The sequence below is a fragment of the Giraffa tippelskirchi genome, chromosome 1 (assembly GCF_054371585.1).
Source record: "Giraffa tippelskirchi isolate mGirTip1 chromosome 1, T2T-mGirTip1v1.2.pri, whole genome shotgun sequence".
Lineage (NCBI taxonomy): Eukaryota > Metazoa > Chordata > Mammalia > Artiodactyla > Giraffidae > Giraffa > Giraffa tippelskirchi.
The window spans coordinates 67,028,775-67,045,965 of record NC_137275.1 but is presented as its reverse complement, the minus strand read 5'-3'; the positions used below and the strand labels follow the sequence as shown (position 1 = coordinate 67,045,965).

Here is a 17,191-nt window from a genome sequence, read left to right as displayed (position 1 = left end):
ACAAGACTGCCTTGTTAGAAATCCACTCTGGAAACTCTAAGTAGTCATGCAGCTGGTCCTTCGAACTGTTTCCTGAGGTCCAAAAGCTAGGGCAATGGCTGGTAAATCCTCCCCAAGTAGCAACTTTAAAGGTTCTGTTATACTAGGCTCTTATATTTGTTATGTACTTTTTTAGATTTCTCTTTCATCTTCTCACCTCGACTGCCTTTTGGAAATTAAAAAATTCCCCAAGTTTCTGAACCATGTTCTGTGAAATAGTACTTCTTTAGCTGGTTTTTTCAAAACATCTCTTCCTCAGGTTTTACAAAGGGTTTATCACATCTTAAAACCCAGGCTGTTTATTTCTCCCCATCACTCAATTAGATTTAGACTATGTCCTATCTTAACTGTTCTTGATTTTCCAGCAGCTTGTCCTTAAGTTATATACAAGATAAACATCTCAAGATGCTTACCTACTCTTACAGAGCTAACATCATGTGTCGTCCAAGTAAAGAGCTGCAACACTTTCTGCTTCATACACATTATCCCAGATTGAGTTCTTAGCCTTCTGACAAATTCCAAAACTGAAATGAAACTGATACTCAAAAGCAAACGATTCAGAATAAAAGGCAAATCACATACACCAAATCAACCTATGACTGTACCTTCTCCACCAAGGCAAGTTTAAACAATCAGGGAAAATGTCTTTCTGTGAAAACTCTACCTCTTCCACAATTATGTTTACTGAGAGTCTACACTGTAGTGACTAATTTTCACACTCCTCTGCTGCCCCTTCCATGTCACTTTTTTTAAAAAAGGATCCAGGCACAAGACAAGTATACAAACTCCCTTTCCAATGGGTTTATGTTCCAATCAAGTTAAGAAAAAGAAACCAATCTTTGATTATCCATACTGTCTATAAACTAGTCCTGAACCATCTCAAAACTGATCTGCCTTAGAAATTCTGACTTACACAAATCAGTAGAAGTAACATGAAGTAACATGAAGACTACAGTGCCTTCAAGCAAAAAGTATGCTTTTTTTCTTCAGAAAAAAGGGTTTTTAAAAATTATGTTCCACGTGCCTAAAGTCTGTACCCCTATTGCTGCGCCTGGCAAACCATTACTTTTATTTCAGTTCTTGATTGAAATTCTGCCTTCTCTTTTCCAGCCTCAAGTGAATTCTCAAATCATGCTTTCAAATACACTCCAAAATTCTCTCAGAGCCTAATCACAATTTGAAATTTTATATTTACTGTGTATTTGTTTTATGTGGACGGGGCCAGTTTTACTATTAAAACTGCCCAACACACAGAAGGTACTCAGTTATTAGCTGACTGAATGAATGACTAAGCATCACTTGCCTAAGTTAAAGTTACTAGGTTCCCTCAGTATCACAATCTCGCAGTAATTCTGTAGTCTGAGGAAAAAACAAAAAGGAAGCATATCACCTAAAATAATAGTGAAATTAGCTACTAAAATAATAATGTAAATATTAAATATTTTAACTATCTCATTGAGGTACCCCCCCCAATAATTTCCATTCCAAGATGGCCAAAGGAACATACATACATTGCAAAAGCAATATTTTAGGAGAAAAAAAAGACGGGAGCAGGCAAACACACAACGAATTATAGAAACCATTTAGCAGTGGTGGTTTTGAAAAGTAACTTGCCTACTGAGACTGTATAGCTATTTAAGGCTAGTCTAACATAGTGTGCACAAATTTACACTAGATCCAATTCTCTAAATAAAGTAATATTAAGACCTAGAAGGTCGACACACTTGCGTCCCAAACACTGGAGAAACTATCTTTGGACCATTAGCTGTATAAAAATGAAGCTAAAGTAGTCTCAAACAAATTAATTAGTAAACCAGTATTTATGTAGTGTACACAATGAATCAGGTAGGATATGGTTAAATTCTCGGCTCCTCAAACAGAATCTTTATGAGTTAGTTCTCTTTACCATCCTTCTAAGGTGAAAATTACAGACTTCTTCTGGCTACAAAGTAGATCCATAGGCATTTTATATCTACACATGAAAACAGTTAATGGAGGGATCAAATAGTTGTCTGATGTATTCCCTCTTCCTACCCAATTAACTACATAACTAAGTCTCATTAAGTTAAAGCTTTAGCTATTTTGAACATCTGGGTTCTCAAGAAACGAGTTGATAGATGACTACACAAAATTTATCTAGGGATTCATAAGACACTGCACTTAATAAAGCACTCCCATTAGTTAAAACTACCACTTACTCCATACTAATAGGATGTGATATCACTTAAAAGACAATACTAGGTTATCTTCTAGCTCTTCAAAAGATTCCAGAAGAAATTCCAATAAGCTTACCCTATAAGAATTAAGGTTTCTTTTTAAATTTAAATAAAGCCTCTAGAAACCATTCCATAGAAAACTTCACAACGCCAAAGATAGAGCTCTCAAATCTGTTGTCATTCCTTCCCTATTAACTGCACCAAAATCTTTCACAAGCATGCATCTTTTGAAAGCCTACCACTTCCTAATATAAACATTTACACATTTTGCCCTAACATTGCATGTAACTTTCTCATCTCCCAATTCCTAAATTCTGCTCTCCCTGCTCAACTATGGCTTACTTAAAAAAAAAAAAAAAAAATTCAATGCACAGTAAATCAAATGTATTATTGTTGCTCCTAAAGGTGAGCAAAATCTGCACTTTATTATCCTCAATTCCGTGACATTATCTAATCTTAAAGTAATAAAAAATAAGTTTAGATTTTATGTCACGCTCTTATCAATTATACTGTATTTACAACTGGATAAATACCATGACTGTCACTAAAGATTTATTCAATAAAGATTAAGGTTTAAGTCAAAAACACACCTCATAAAGTCATAAAGACAAGCTGACTGAAGTAAACGCTTAAGTTCAATTGCTATTAACTAATTAATAAACCAATTAATTGGAAATTATAATAAAACAATACATCAAAGAAACTAGAAGAAATTGAGATGGAATTCGAAAGGTAACAAGATTTTGATTATGGAAAAAAATTTTAAGTTGTGATAGCCCAGTTACATTTAGAGAAATCTTATTTTTCAGGCAGATGTACTGAAGTATTCACAGATCAAGTGTATGATGCCTAGGATTTGCTTCATATTTTGGGGACACAGAAATGGGTTGAGGTATGGATGAAACAAGATGAGTCAAGTTTTAAGATGCAAGACAAATAAATATGAGTTCATTACAGCATTATTCTACTTTTACATAACATTCGAAGTTTTCTGTAAAATACATAGCTTCCCCTGTAATGCTGTATGTATCTCTGCCATCAAAGACTCCTGTCACTGTCTATGTAACATGTTACCCACCACTCTTTTAAAAACAACCTCAAGGAGAAGACTGTATCAAGACAAACTCATTTTAAAAAAATGAATGGATTATCACACACATACACATGGAATAAACAAAAGATTTTCAAAAGAACTACCATCAGGCAGCAAACATCACACTACTTATGCTGAATACAAGTGTGAAGATGAAGGTTAGAAATCAGGGAAGTTAAAGTATTAGAAAGAAGCTCAATATGGTTGTCAATCATATTACAAAGAAGTTTCAACACGGTGTAACAAAGAGGTTTTTGAGGAGACTCTAATAAGAGTATATTACAGAACAAAAGATTGCTCCTTTTAGTTCAAAACAGATTCATGGTAACACCTGTGTAATTAGTATTAAAAGCCCTGTACCCCAAATAAATCATATCCCTTCCCACACATCCTTCTAAAAATATTTTTCCTTTACTAAGATATATCATCTACCTTTCTGTCATATTTAAATGATACACTTCACCTAAGATATAGCACCAAGTAACTAAAATCTGACCTATGAACTTCAATGTCTACTGAACAGCTATATACATTACTATAAAAAAAAAAAGAATCCATATTAAAAGTCATCTAGTAAGCATAAGAAAGTTTAATCTGGACTATTCTAAATCTGGATAACTTGAGACTCCACTAGCAACGTCTGCTATCTGGTGGCAGAAAACTAAAAGCAGAGGGGAAATAGTGTCCATTTTTAAAGACAGTACTTACTTAAGAATGGTTTTTGCACTACTGCAGTCTTCAAATCGAATGGAGTAACCAACTTCCTGGCCCAACATCACATCCATTTCATCAGCAACTCTCTGAGCCACACTCATTGCAGCCACTCTCCTGGGTTGGGTACAGGCAACTCCTCTTTTGGGTCCTGGTAATGATCGCATGTACTCCACACACCACTGTGGAATCTATCAAATAATTTCACATTTAAATTAATTCTACTCTGCCTACACATCGAGTATGTTTAACATGAAGTGTTGTATCTCATTCTAATAATTTAAGACAAAATTCAACTTAGGCACACCACAATTATTATTTACAACTCAAACTTAATAGCATGAGCTCTCCAAGGCAAGGAAAGGTCACAGAGAACACTGATATGATGTAAACCACACCTCAGTGAGCTAGGTACATTGAGCTGAATATGCTGTATGGTATCAATGTTCCACCACCAAGCATTTTTCTATACATGGGGGGAAAAAATTCAACTTAGGAAAATTCTGTTTGTAACAAATCTTAGTTTATAACAAATGTTAGTTCCCAGAAATATTCTAAGAAACTGTTAAATTCTTACACAATTTAAGTTACAAAGTAACGCACATAAAAGTAGAAATCATATCTATTTGTAGTTATAAAGCCGTATATTCAATTCAATTCAAATTTGTTATGTTAGGGATTTCCCTGGCAGCCAAGTGGTTAAGACTCCACTCTTCCAATGCAGGGAGCACAAGCTCTATTTCTGGTTGGGGAACTAAGATCCTACATGCTGTGGAGAGCATTCAAAAGGTTAAAAAAAAGAAAAAAAAAAGCTAAGTCAAGAGAATCTCTAACTCCTATCCTTTCCCCCTCAGAAGTATACACAACGGTAACGTCCTAAAGGTTAATTTTAGGAAGATCTTAAAAGTTAATTGTCAATCTCAAACTCAACAGAACCTAGAGAAGCAGCAACAGCACTTCCCTGAAGGAGTGCAATGAAGGGTACAGAAGGGGCAGGGGGAGACCAACAGGTACAAGTAGCTGGTTGTTGACATGATGACAGTGCATTTCCTGGCTGTTTCATTATCAACAGAAGCTCAGAGATCCTCTAATTTAATGGTTTTTTTTCTCTACCTATTTACCTGAAAAAGAACCATGGGAAAAATCTAACTGCTTACTACATTAATCTGGAACCCACTGCTACAAAGACACAATGGGTCTCCATCAAAGCCCTGAAGTCTATCTGGTTTTAATGCTACAGGAAACATGGGAGGTTTTTTGGTATAGAATTTGTACAGTGATATTTGAAGAACACTGGTTGTTGTACTATTATTGCATTGTAGACAGGTTTTCTGCAATTTGGGGATAACCGCTGTCATTGACAAGTATCTGAAAGGGAAAAGGAGAGATTATGCTGCTTCTCTAGGAATGTAAATACACATATCTTTAAAGGACTTAAAATGAACAAAAATACTAAACTAAAATAGAAGGGCATCTCTGGGCCTGTAAACCAACAGAGCAAAGTTTATGTGGCTTTCCAGAAAAGTTTTATATGTATCTTCATTTCAGCAAACCGCCTACAAAGGCAAAATGTACTTCATACGATACAAAATGAAATTCAAATAAACATTCATTGGTCAATTAAAGTTATTAAAAATTAATTCAGAACTCTCAAGGCAAGAACATTCACAGATTTTTAAATTCACTCTAGTGAAACAAATAGCTTACTCCCACTTTAAAAATAAGATAGGAACAACTTTGGCTAATTCATCAGTTTCTATGAAGAAAGTACATCCTAAAAAAAAAAATTTAGCAAGAGATTACACTGTTTTAGATCTGCTTATTTCTAATGTCTGGCTTAACAGAAGATAGAATCTAACTGCTTCTATTTTGAATATGCTACAATATTTGTTTTGTTTGAAGTATATGAAAAAAATCTCAGGAACTTTGAAAGGATTTCAGGACTTCCAAGGGTTTCTAGACAAGATTTGGAGCCTGGCTCCATCAATATACCTATCCATATTTCTAAGAATAGCATCAAGAAGGGAAGTACATCATGAAATATGCTACTGACTTGCTCAAGCCAGATATTAGTTCTAAGCTATCCCTTCCCTCAGCTTCTTCCCTTCCTCCATTTGTGACCATCTACCTAAAAACTGATCCATAGCCCTCAGTCTTCTTGTTTTATACATCATTCTGAGTGATTTTATTTATTTATTCTTCTGACATACATCCAATGCCAATCCCAACCCTAGTCATACACATGACTTTATCATTTCACTTGAAGAATGGCTAATTTTTTGGTATCCTGAATCCAACAAGTTTAAAACCAAAACCGCTTCTTACCTTCCTCCAAATACTTAAAAATCCCTTCCATGTCTCCTACTCAACAATAGTAACATCTTAACTCCAACCTGTCTTTTTTTTTCTGGCTACACTGCATGGGAGGTCTTAGTTCCGTAAGCAGAACTGAACCAATGCTCCCTGCAGTGGAAGCATGGGGTCTTAACCACTGGACTGACAGAGAAGTCATCAATCTGTCCTTTATTCTCCATTCTACCACCCTATACAAAATCAAACTTTTATGACTTCCTACAAAGCCTGTCATCAACATTCTCACTAGATAGGACACTTCTGTAAAATTCCTTGTCATTTCCCTTCAACCTAAAGGTTCTGCTGGCCCCTTCATCTACAGCAAGAAAGCTACTGTTTCGGTCTCCCCAGCCCCACCTCCCTCTCCAAACACACACTCTACACTCTGGCCAGGGGATATACTTTCTCTAAAAGTATGCCCTTGCTTATGCTGTCCCTTTGGCTGAATTAGCTTTAGTTTTTTATTTGGCTATAGTATATGCATACCAAATTGCAATGTCTTCACTATGAATCTCTGTCAAGAGTTAAAACTACGGTAGATTTTGTTTGGAGAACTTCATTTTCTGATAGGCATACACACACAAAAATTACTCAAAATGGCTGAAAATTCTTAATGGTTTTGAGTCAAAATTTAGTAGGAGTATGCCAAAAAAAGTATTTGCATGAAATTCATTATTTGAAGGGTTCCCTTCAAATCCCCCAAATGCCCTGTAACCCTAAGTATCCAAGTATCTTAAGTATTAAAAACAAACAAAAAATCCCAAATACCAATCCAAATAATCACAAGCCTCTTGTTTTAAATTCACTTGACCTTCTTCTCCACTAACTGCTTCTAAATAAGCTCATCTCTGAAATAATGTTAACCATATAAGACCCTAGAAGAGCAATATGAAGTAACTTTGGCTATGAGACAAAGGTACAAAGTTTTAAATACTGAACCCAACTATATTTACTATGTAGTCTAGGGCAACCTACTAAACCTCTCACAAATCTAAATCTCCTTTTGCTTATCTGTAAAATGGTAATTAACAACTTCCTTGCATGGCTGCTGAAAAAAATGAGATAATACAAAGTACACAGTGCCTGGCTTTACCCAACTGCTGATTAAACAAGTGCTATCAAACAAACTACATAAACCACTGAATAATTATTAAAAACATGAAACTAATAAGTTCAGAGTTATATCTTTTCATGTATTTAATTCTTTAAATTTCCATAAGGTGATAAAAATAAACCAACAGTTTTAGTGTCTATCAACACTACATGTTCTCCACTTTAAAAGAAATATCATATTCACAAAAGCTCAGTCTTTTAAATAACAAAAACTTCCAATTTAGGTTGCTATTGTAGTCTTCAAAATGTTTCCAAGAAATAATAATTTGTCATTATGTAACCTTAAAAAAAGGTTATCTTGTAAATGCAGTACACTCAAATCTGAACACCTATCACAGATAAATAAATATGGAAAAACAGGCCAGTAGGAAACAATGTAATTATTTCAGCATGACGAATAATAATAAAACTCATTCCAACATTTACCTGAATTTTCCAAATTTTCTACAATAGCCAAGGACTGCTACTTTTGTAAAATCTAAGAAATTTTCTGATAGGTCAGGATCAAGCATCTGAAAATATGGTTATCTCACTTCTCAAGAGAATGCAAGTTAAAAATTACACTGAAATACCACTTTCCACCTATCAGATTTGCAAAAGTTCAGTAGTACACTCTAGTGGTTTCCCACATCTGTTCTAATATATGCTCATGGAAGGGTAAACTGATATGTTGCCTATTGCCTATGGAAAGCTATTTGGCTGTATGTACCAAAATTACAATTAATCCTCCTTTGACCCAGCAATGTCTGGAAATTTATCCTAAATGTATACTTGCCCATGCAAAACAACCATCATAAATAGCCTAGATGTCTATGACATGGGCCTAGCAAACAAGGGCTCATCCATGTTTGAGAACTATCCTAAGTATATTACTAACACAACACTAATATGTGTGTTTAGTTCAGGGGTGGGGAGGATGGGGATACTACTTGATGGAAGTCATAAGTAAAGAGATTTTACTTAGCTCTTCTACTTTTTTACAAGAATAGATATTCACATAGTTCAAAACAATTATAAAAACAAAAACAAATGAAAATGACAAAAACAAAAATCACTCCAATGGTTCAGATCTCGTCACCTCGGCACCGCCAAATATGTATCACCCCAAATTCAAAGTGGGTGGGAGAGTATCAACGCCATAATTTACATAATAAAAGGGGGGGCGGGGAATCAAAACCAGCACTGCTGTTTTCCCAAAGAGACTCAGGAAAATATGTACTTCCTACAGAATCTCAACCCTGTAAGTCAATAAAAAGTGCTAAATACAGAAAGCAGCTACGCCTCAAAATATTCTGACAGCCCAGCCAATGAGAACGACTGCCAGGACCAAATTTACAACATTTAGTAAACACAAACATTAATAAAGTACGTACCATGGTATGCAGTAACTCACCTGTGTTGTTTTACCAGACCCAGTCTCACCAACAAGTACAAAGGACTGATGTCTAACCAGAATATCTGTAAACCTATCCTTGTATTCCCAAACAGGGAGCTGAAGTCGTTTCTTCAGAATATCATAGTATCGAGGCGTATGGGGTAAGTTGGTAAATGGATTAATGCACTGTGGAAGTGATGTGTGTCCTGCATGTCCAGTGTGTGTTGAATGTGCAGAATGTGTCGAATGTGTTGAATGTGCCGAGTGGGTTGAGTGAGCTGAATGGGAAGCTTTTAAAGGTGGTAATCCAGCACTGATAAGCATAGCATTTGTTGAAGCTCGCAATTCCTTCTCCTTTTCTTTTTCCCTTTCCCGCTCTCTATCTCCTCTATCTCGTTCTCGGTCTCGATCTTTAGACCGATCTTCACGGTCACGGTCACGATCTCGATCCTTCCTAGAAACAGAAAAAAATATCTTACAATTCAGATTCCGAATTCTACACAAAATGTTCACAGCAGCATTATAGTCACAAGAAAGTAAACATCCAACAACCAAATAAATAAACTGATATAAAATTCAAAAGTATTAGAAACAACGAAAAAGAACTTTTAATCAAGCATTCTCCATGCCTCGTTCATAACCATCTTTCCCTTCTTTGATGATGATTCAAATTCTGGTAAGAACAGTCTCTCTCCACCTTTACCCATCAGCTGAAATAACACAAGAATTCGTTTTTTTCCTTTCCTTCTTAGAAGTTAAAGACTAAAGGCAGTGTGGGAAAAAGGCAGGGACAAATGAGGCAGAGAATGGCATCAGTCCTTCCCAAACTCTCCTTCAGGTTATGTGAAAATGTATTTTTGCACTACAAGTGTATTCAAAACTTAACAAGAAATAAATCTTTTATTGCTTCTGCATCAAAGATAATTCCACCTCACATTACAGTCACACAAATATGAGTTGAAGAACTAGTAAGTTTGCTTTCTTAAATTATAGTTTCCAAATTTTGTTCAAAAAGCATATATTACTCTATAAGAAAAACTAGAACTTTTTACTCTGGTTTTCACTGTTTACTCTTGCATCTATCATTAACAGCAATAGTAAAACATTGGACGTACCCTAAAACCTATGTATACGTTAATCATCCATAAAGTGAAAAGTAGCCCATTAAAAAAAAAAAAATCACTGGTTACTATTAAGTTATTTAAAATTTTCAAATTACGCAGATGACCACTATATTTTTCTTAGGTCATTTAGTCAATTATATTATCTACTTTTAATTACTAACTGTTGTGTCTTAGTTGCTAATTTGGGTCCAACTCTTTGACTAGAGACGATCCCTAATACAGTAAGAATTTTAAAATTATCTGTGTTTATTCATTCTACTAATCTAGTGTGTGCGTGTGTTCTCAGTCATGTCCCTCTCTTTGAGACTCCATGGACTGTAGCCCACCAGACTCCTCTGTCCATGGAATTTTCCAGGCAAAAATACTGCAGTGGGTTGCCATCTCCAACTCTTGGGAACTAATCTAGTTTACTTCAGACCAAATTCTACAGCAGACAAATGTACAAGGTATTTGGACTCAGACTTGAAACAGTGAGGCAATATGGAATCATGAAACAAGCTGCTAAATATGTCACTGTTCCTTATCCACAACACACAAAAGTCATGAATTTCCAATGCCCCAATTATCGGCAGCAGACAAAGGAAGACCATTCATTCTCTGTAATACCATATCGGCTGGGCAACAGTTACTCCCCTTAGGAGAATACAGCTAAAATGCTGAACCCAGTATGAGTTAGGATGGTTCCCCAATTACAAAAAATGATAGGCTGACCAATTTTATTTGTTCTTGTCCTTTTGAAGATAAAATTCTATTCTACAGAAACTTGCCTAGAGAGAAAAATCCTACTATACGTACACAAATATTCACACACACATGCTTTTCACATAAAATCTTTTCATACGTGTTTATCTATAAAAAGTGATTTCTCCCTTCTCCCATCCCAGTGTTCACCTTTCACAGAACTATAAGATATACAAGCTAAGATTGAAACTTCTCATCCCATCTGGCATGAAGAGAAAGAAATCATAGGAGCCTAAAGGATAATCTACCTAGCATACAAATGAAGGCCCATCAGTTCAGAATTTAAGCTTCCTGGCCTATCTTCGAAATAAACCATCAATCATCCTTTCTTTGGAACTCTGCATTCAAATGGGTATATCTTTCCTTTTCTCCTTTGCTTTTCCCTTCTCTTCTTTTCACAGCTATTTGTCAGGCCTCCTCAGACAGCCATTTATTTGTATCTGGTCCCATCACTTCATGGCAAATAGACGGGGAAACAGTGGAAACAGTGGCTGACTTTATTTTGAGGGGCTCCAAAATCACTGCAGATGGTGACTGCGGTCATGAAATTAAGAGACGCTTACTCCTTGGAAGGAAAGTTATGACCAACCTCGACAGCATATTAAAAAGCAGAGACATTTACATTTACTTTGTCAACAAAGGCCCGTCTAGTCAAGGCCATGGTCTTTCCAGTAGTCATGTATGGATGTGAGAGTTGGACTATAAAGAAAGCTGAGCACAGAAGAATTGATGCTTTTGAACTGTGGTGTTGGAGAAGACTCTTGAGAGTCCCTTGGACTACAAGGAGATCCAACCAGTCCATCCCAAAGGAAGTCAGTCCTGGGTGTTCATTGGAAGGACTGATGTTGAAGCTGAAACTCCAATACTTTGGCCACCTGATGTGAAGAACCAACTCATTTGAATGACTCTGATGCTGGGAAAGATTGAGGGCAGGAGGAGAAAGAAGGGGACAACAGAGGATGAGATGGTTGGATGGCATCACCGACTCAATGGACATGAGTTTGCGTAAACTCCGGGAGTTGGTGATGGACAGGGAAGCCTGGTGTGTTTTTCAGGGGCCTACTTCACCAGAAACTTCATTACCAAAAACAACCACGACAGAGGAAGGATAAAATACCTTCTGAAGACACAAAGATTAACTGCTGACCACATACCGGGGTTTAACTCTGATATAAGTGTAAAAGGAGCACCGAGATCACAGTTGCATATCCACTGGAAAGGAATAAGCCTCACTGCAAAGCGAATAGTATTAACAGTCTCTTAGATTAAAACAAGAAAGCAAATTCAATCACCTTGAAATGTTGCCTATGATTCTAACTCTCTACCTTCAACAGGACAGGGAAGATAAAAGGGCCAGTTAAGGAGAGCTCAAACTCACCACTTCATAAATATATGTAGGATATTGTATATATGCATGTTTTCTTTTTTAAAACAGGTACTTTTACTATAAAGGAGTTTGTTATTTATAAGATTTACTAGTTGAGGTCTAATGCTTAAAAAACCAATTATCAAAGCAGTGCACTACAATCACTTAGCCACAATACTGACAGGAAGAGACACAACAGGACACAGTTGTTAAGCACAGGATTCAGTATTCTATCTCAGCTTAATCCTCAGCCCCAGCACTTACGCTAACTATATAACCAGTCATTTCTCTCTTCATCGATAAAGATCTCATGGGGTAATGCAAGGACTGAATAAGTTGATATATATAATGTGCTTAAAATAGTGCCTGGAACATAATAAATATCCAATAAACATTGGTTATCATATTTTTAATTTAAAATACCAGGTTAAAATTCTACATGGAGTAACAGAAACACTCTAAAGATGTAAACTGTTTATCCAAGTATTTTAAATAAGCACTGCTTTTAATCTGGCATTCTCACTTTCCAAGGATATATTTGACTTCTAAGATATATTACTAAGTACACATAAGGATGTTCATCACACTTTTTACTTATAAGGTTGGAAAACTACCCAAAAAATCAGTGAACAGGAAATTGGTTAAATAAATTATGATACTCCTTTACAAGTGGAACACTATGCAGCCAATGAAAAGAATAATGTATATCTATTCCACAGCTTATGACACATTTCTGGGTGAATCAAAAAAAAAATCAAAGCCTAAATAATACATATTAAAAGGCAGCAATGGAGAAGCAGACATAGAAATCAGGCTTGTGGATACAGTGTGGGAGGGAAAAGTTGGGATTAATTGAGAGTAGCATGAAAACATATACATTACCCTATGTAAAATAGCCAACCAGTAGGTATTTGCTGTGACAGAAAGAACTCAACCCAGTGCTCTGTGACAACCTAGAGGGGTGGGATGGGGTGGGAGATGGGAGGGAGGTTCAAGAGGGAGGGGACATACGTATACCTGCGGCTGATTCATGTTGATGCATGACAGAAACCAGCACAATATTGTAAAGCAAGTATCTCCCAATAAAATATAAAAAAGAAAAAGATCCTACTGTTATCAAATATTATAGTTCATACCTGAGAATAAATATGCAGAGATATAAGTAAAACAAATTTTCATCAAGAGATTAAATAAAGAAGCGGATGAAGGCATCTGAGAATTTTTTGCCTTTTACTTTACATTTTTATGAATGGACATTTGGGTTCCTTGGGGCAAGTTACTTAACCTCACCTACATCACAGAACTTCAGTGAAAAAAATATACACATGCACATATAGTACCTAAAATATTTTGGGAACTACACATATTATTTTATCACTACATTTGCTTCACATTTTTAACAGAAAAAAACTTATCAGGTAGTAATAACAAAAACAAATATCAAAATGAAAAAGTCTCTATTTTCAAAATTTTTTCCCATACTTCAACAGTAAGTTGTCTCTTCGTTAATAATTTTACACAGAAAAGGTTGTGAATAATGGAAAAAAGAAAATCAATATGTAACAGAAACCTTCAACATCTCTACCTGACTCCAAAACTAAAATATAGTACGAGTAAACAAAGCCAAATATAGTTTAGGAGCATGAATCTGAGTATAATCTCTCACTGAAATTACCTTCACTTCTCAGGAATGGGGAAAATGGGACATCCCTGTTCGGCCGTGGAGTTCAAATGACTGACAGGCCCACTCTCTCAGGTAAAACCACCTGTTAACTATAACTAGCAGGGCTTAAAAAAAAAAAAGCTGCGTAACAGTCAACAAAAGTAACTTTTAAAATTATTAAATGGGGCAGGGGTGGGAATCCCAAGCACTTATAAACACTGTAAACTCACTGCTAGAGAAAGTTCTATGAGAAATGACATTCAGGTGACATAGTAATTACCATACAAATGCCCCACCAAAATATCTCAGAACTTGAGCTTTATTTCAAAGATGAACTCTCCTTCATCTACAGGGAGATGTCATATATAATACCCAAGAGACTCATAAGTTCACCACCAAAGACATGAAAAGTTTATTTTTTTACTCAAGATGCCAGATTTACAAGAAAAGGGGCACAAATCCATGTCCCTATCATGGGACCACTAATCCCAAGCATTTGAATGGTGCACATACAGCCTAATATGAGTAAGTGAATTCATTCACTTACAGTGTATTTTTTTTTCCAATTTCAACTCTGTAAGAGATATTAAGATGATAAGTTGCACCTTAGCCAGATGACAAGCAACTTATTTTTGCTTCCCAGGAACAAAGAACCAAGTGTTTCCTCCTTTACTAACCCAATATAAATGTCATTAAAATAGGCTGTAGTGACTCTGAACTAATCATAGTCTGTGTGCTGTATTGGAAAAAGAGGCAAAGTGAAAATCAACAGATCAAGGTTCTAAATTCAGCTGTAAACTGAAAGGTTGCACAAGCCACCTTAACAACTCTGGGTCTCCATTCCTCATCCCTTGAGTGTAAACAATTATACTCTCTTTCAAGTCACTTGCAGGTCTAAAGAGTTTGTGACTTGTAGTTCAAAGGAGCTAAAATTTTGCTGGGTGTGTTGGGAGAGAGAGGGTCCACCGCCGAAAAAGACAAAGCTGACATGTAACACTGCAAACTAAAAAATTTACAAGATTAAAATCTTACATACTTAATACTTTCCGTATTCAATACATGAAAAGATATCAAAAAGTACACCTTATCCTGGCTTTTACTCCCCAGACACCTCAATCAACACGAAGGAAGGACTTTGAGTGAAAAGAAATTCAAAAAAGTTACACAGACTTGACACAGCGATTCTGCACAAGTATTCACGCAATATGCAAAATTATGCAAAGTATTGAAGATATCCAGACTTTCAAATCTCTGCCTGAATTATTCGAATAAATCTCTGTACGTCAGGAAAGAAAGTAAACACTGGACAAGAACTTATTTTCATGCAATTGCGAAAGTCAACTGTTAAATTCCTCTCAATCTTTAAGAAAAGGCTGAGTAGAAAGAAATCTGAAAACCTGTGTATTTCAACTCCCTAGCAATCTCCCCAAGGGCGACATTTTGCCGTTTTAAGTACTAGACACTTTTGAAAAGGGTCTTCTTGTTTCAAAAGCTACTTACGAATGAGGGCAGAAAGGGACAGAAAACAAGAACTCACAGGAGGTAAAAAAAAAAAAAAAAGAGAGAGAGAGAATATCTTCTAATATCTATCCCAGGGATAACCCTGTAACTACTGTTTCGGCCAAAGCAGGAAATAAAGGAGATGGCGGGAGCATGGGCAGAGAGCGGAAGTTTGCCTAGTATCTACTTTGAAGTGTTTGAATGGACCGAGGCACGCGCTCTCCCGCCAAAGTAGAAACTCAGCGGCCCCAAATCACCAGCTGCTGCCCATAAGGTATATTCCACAGTTTCTTTTCTCACGGCTGGCCCTCTACTCTCCCATCCCCCGGTAACTCCTCGTCTGCAAGCCTCACTCAACTTCCACCACCCCCACCCCCGCCTACACCAGAATCCACGCGCTTCTCTCACTTTTCGGCCTCCGCTTCTCCCCTTGCTGGGCACTCAGCCTCCCCCCCAATGCCCTCTCCCAGACCCCGCTGCCCGACAAGTACCTAGCGCCCTTGGAAGCGACTACTCCTGCCGCGCCCTCCCCCACTCTCTCCTCCGGATCCAGGCCTTACCGGGAGCCCAGACCACGAGGTCCGCGCTTCCCTCCCGTCCGCTCCCCTCGAAGTGACTCTCGCTCGCCTCCGCCCGGGGAGGAGGCGCCCCAGTGACCACGCCAGGCCTCTCCGCTCTCCCGACTGGGCCGGGCGGCGGCCGCGCCACTCAGCTCCCCGCGCCCTTGCCGGGCCAAACGCCGGGAGTGGCACCGCTCTCCCGCGCCCCGCCGCCAATGACCCGAGCCGAAAGAGAAACAAAGCGTCGGGCCCCGGGGTCCGCTCGGCGTGGCCCTCCCTTGCCCGTCCGCCGCCAGGACCCCAACAAAGCCCGAACCCTTGCCTCGCGCCCCCGGCCTGGCTTACCCATCGGTCCCCGCACGCTTCTTGCCGGAGGGGTAATCCTCCCCCAGGTCCAACCGGTGTCGCTTAGACATTTTCGAACTCTTCGAGCAGGCGGTTATGAAGGAAGAAAAAAGGAAACCCTGGCGTTTCTATCGGCGCAGTCGAGGGCACCTACTAAACTCTGGAGGACCCCCACCCCTCCCGCTACAACAGCCTACACCGTGCGGCCGGAACCAGGAGCTAAAATGGCGGCGGCGACGAGGGCTGGGCCTACGCGCGCGCTTCCGCGGCATGATGTGCGTGGTGCGTGCGTGCGTCTGTAGTGCGCGCGCACGCAGTGGAGGCGGAAACTCTAGCCCCGCCCGCTGCCTCGTAGGCCCGCCCTTCTTCCTCCGTGCCTGCCTCCTCCTTCTTGCCACCACTTTTCGCCCTCTTGGTGGGTGCTATGCGGGTTGGGCCCTTGGGTCTTTCATGCCCCTCTGATTTTGGAAATTGAGAAAAGAGAAAGTCTAATCCTGGGTAGGTGGTTCTATCTATCTGTATTACCCTGGCACTGGTGGGGCAGCGCTAGGACTGGAACCCAGTTATAACTCCAGATCTGGAACTTGACACCGCTGAGCTCAGCTGCGGAGAGAAAATGTCAAGACTTACCCTAATTAGTTTTGCCATTAAAAAAAAAAAAATTTGTATCAGAGTATAGTTGAGTTAACATTTTGTCTTTTTTTTTTTTTAAACAAGAAAAGGAAAATATGCATTCAGTCTATTGATGTTTTTACTGGAATAGGGAGAGAAAGTTGACAGTAAAAGCCTAACTTTTTCCTGAGCGCCTGTTATGTGCTTCTAAGGGATTCTTGCCCACAGTAATAGATATAATGGTCATCTGAGTTAAATTCACCCATTCCAGTCCATTTTAGTTAGCTGATTCCTAAAATGTCCATGTTCACTTGCCAGCTCCTGTTTGACTGCTTCCAATTTGCCTTGATTCGTGGACCTAACATTCCAGGTTCCTATGCA

General features: G+C 38.1%; 1 protein-coding gene across 2 annotated transcripts in view; it reads right to left on the bottom strand.

Moving 5' to 3' along the window:
• Nucleotides 1-16,430, bottom strand: part of DHX15 (DEAH-box helicase 15) — a 52,585-nt gene extending 36,155 nt beyond the window's left edge. Inside the window, exons 1-3 of one of the 2 annotated variants that reach the window (XM_081544808.1) lie at nt 16,199-16,430; nt 8,918-9,353; nt 4,057-4,250 (exon numbers count right to left, since the gene is read on the bottom strand). In XM_081544808.1, the coding sequence (XP_081400934.1) occupies nt 4,057-4,250; nt 8,918-9,353; nt 16,199-16,269 (701 nt within the window). In that variant the 5' untranslated portion in view covers nt 16,270-16,430. Of the gene's footprint in view, nt 1-4,056; nt 4,251-8,917; nt 9,354-15,853 lie in introns of both variants that reach the window. The other variant, XM_081544890.1, reaches the window with a different exon arrangement.
• Between the last annotated feature and the right edge of the window lie 761 nt (nt 16,431-17,191).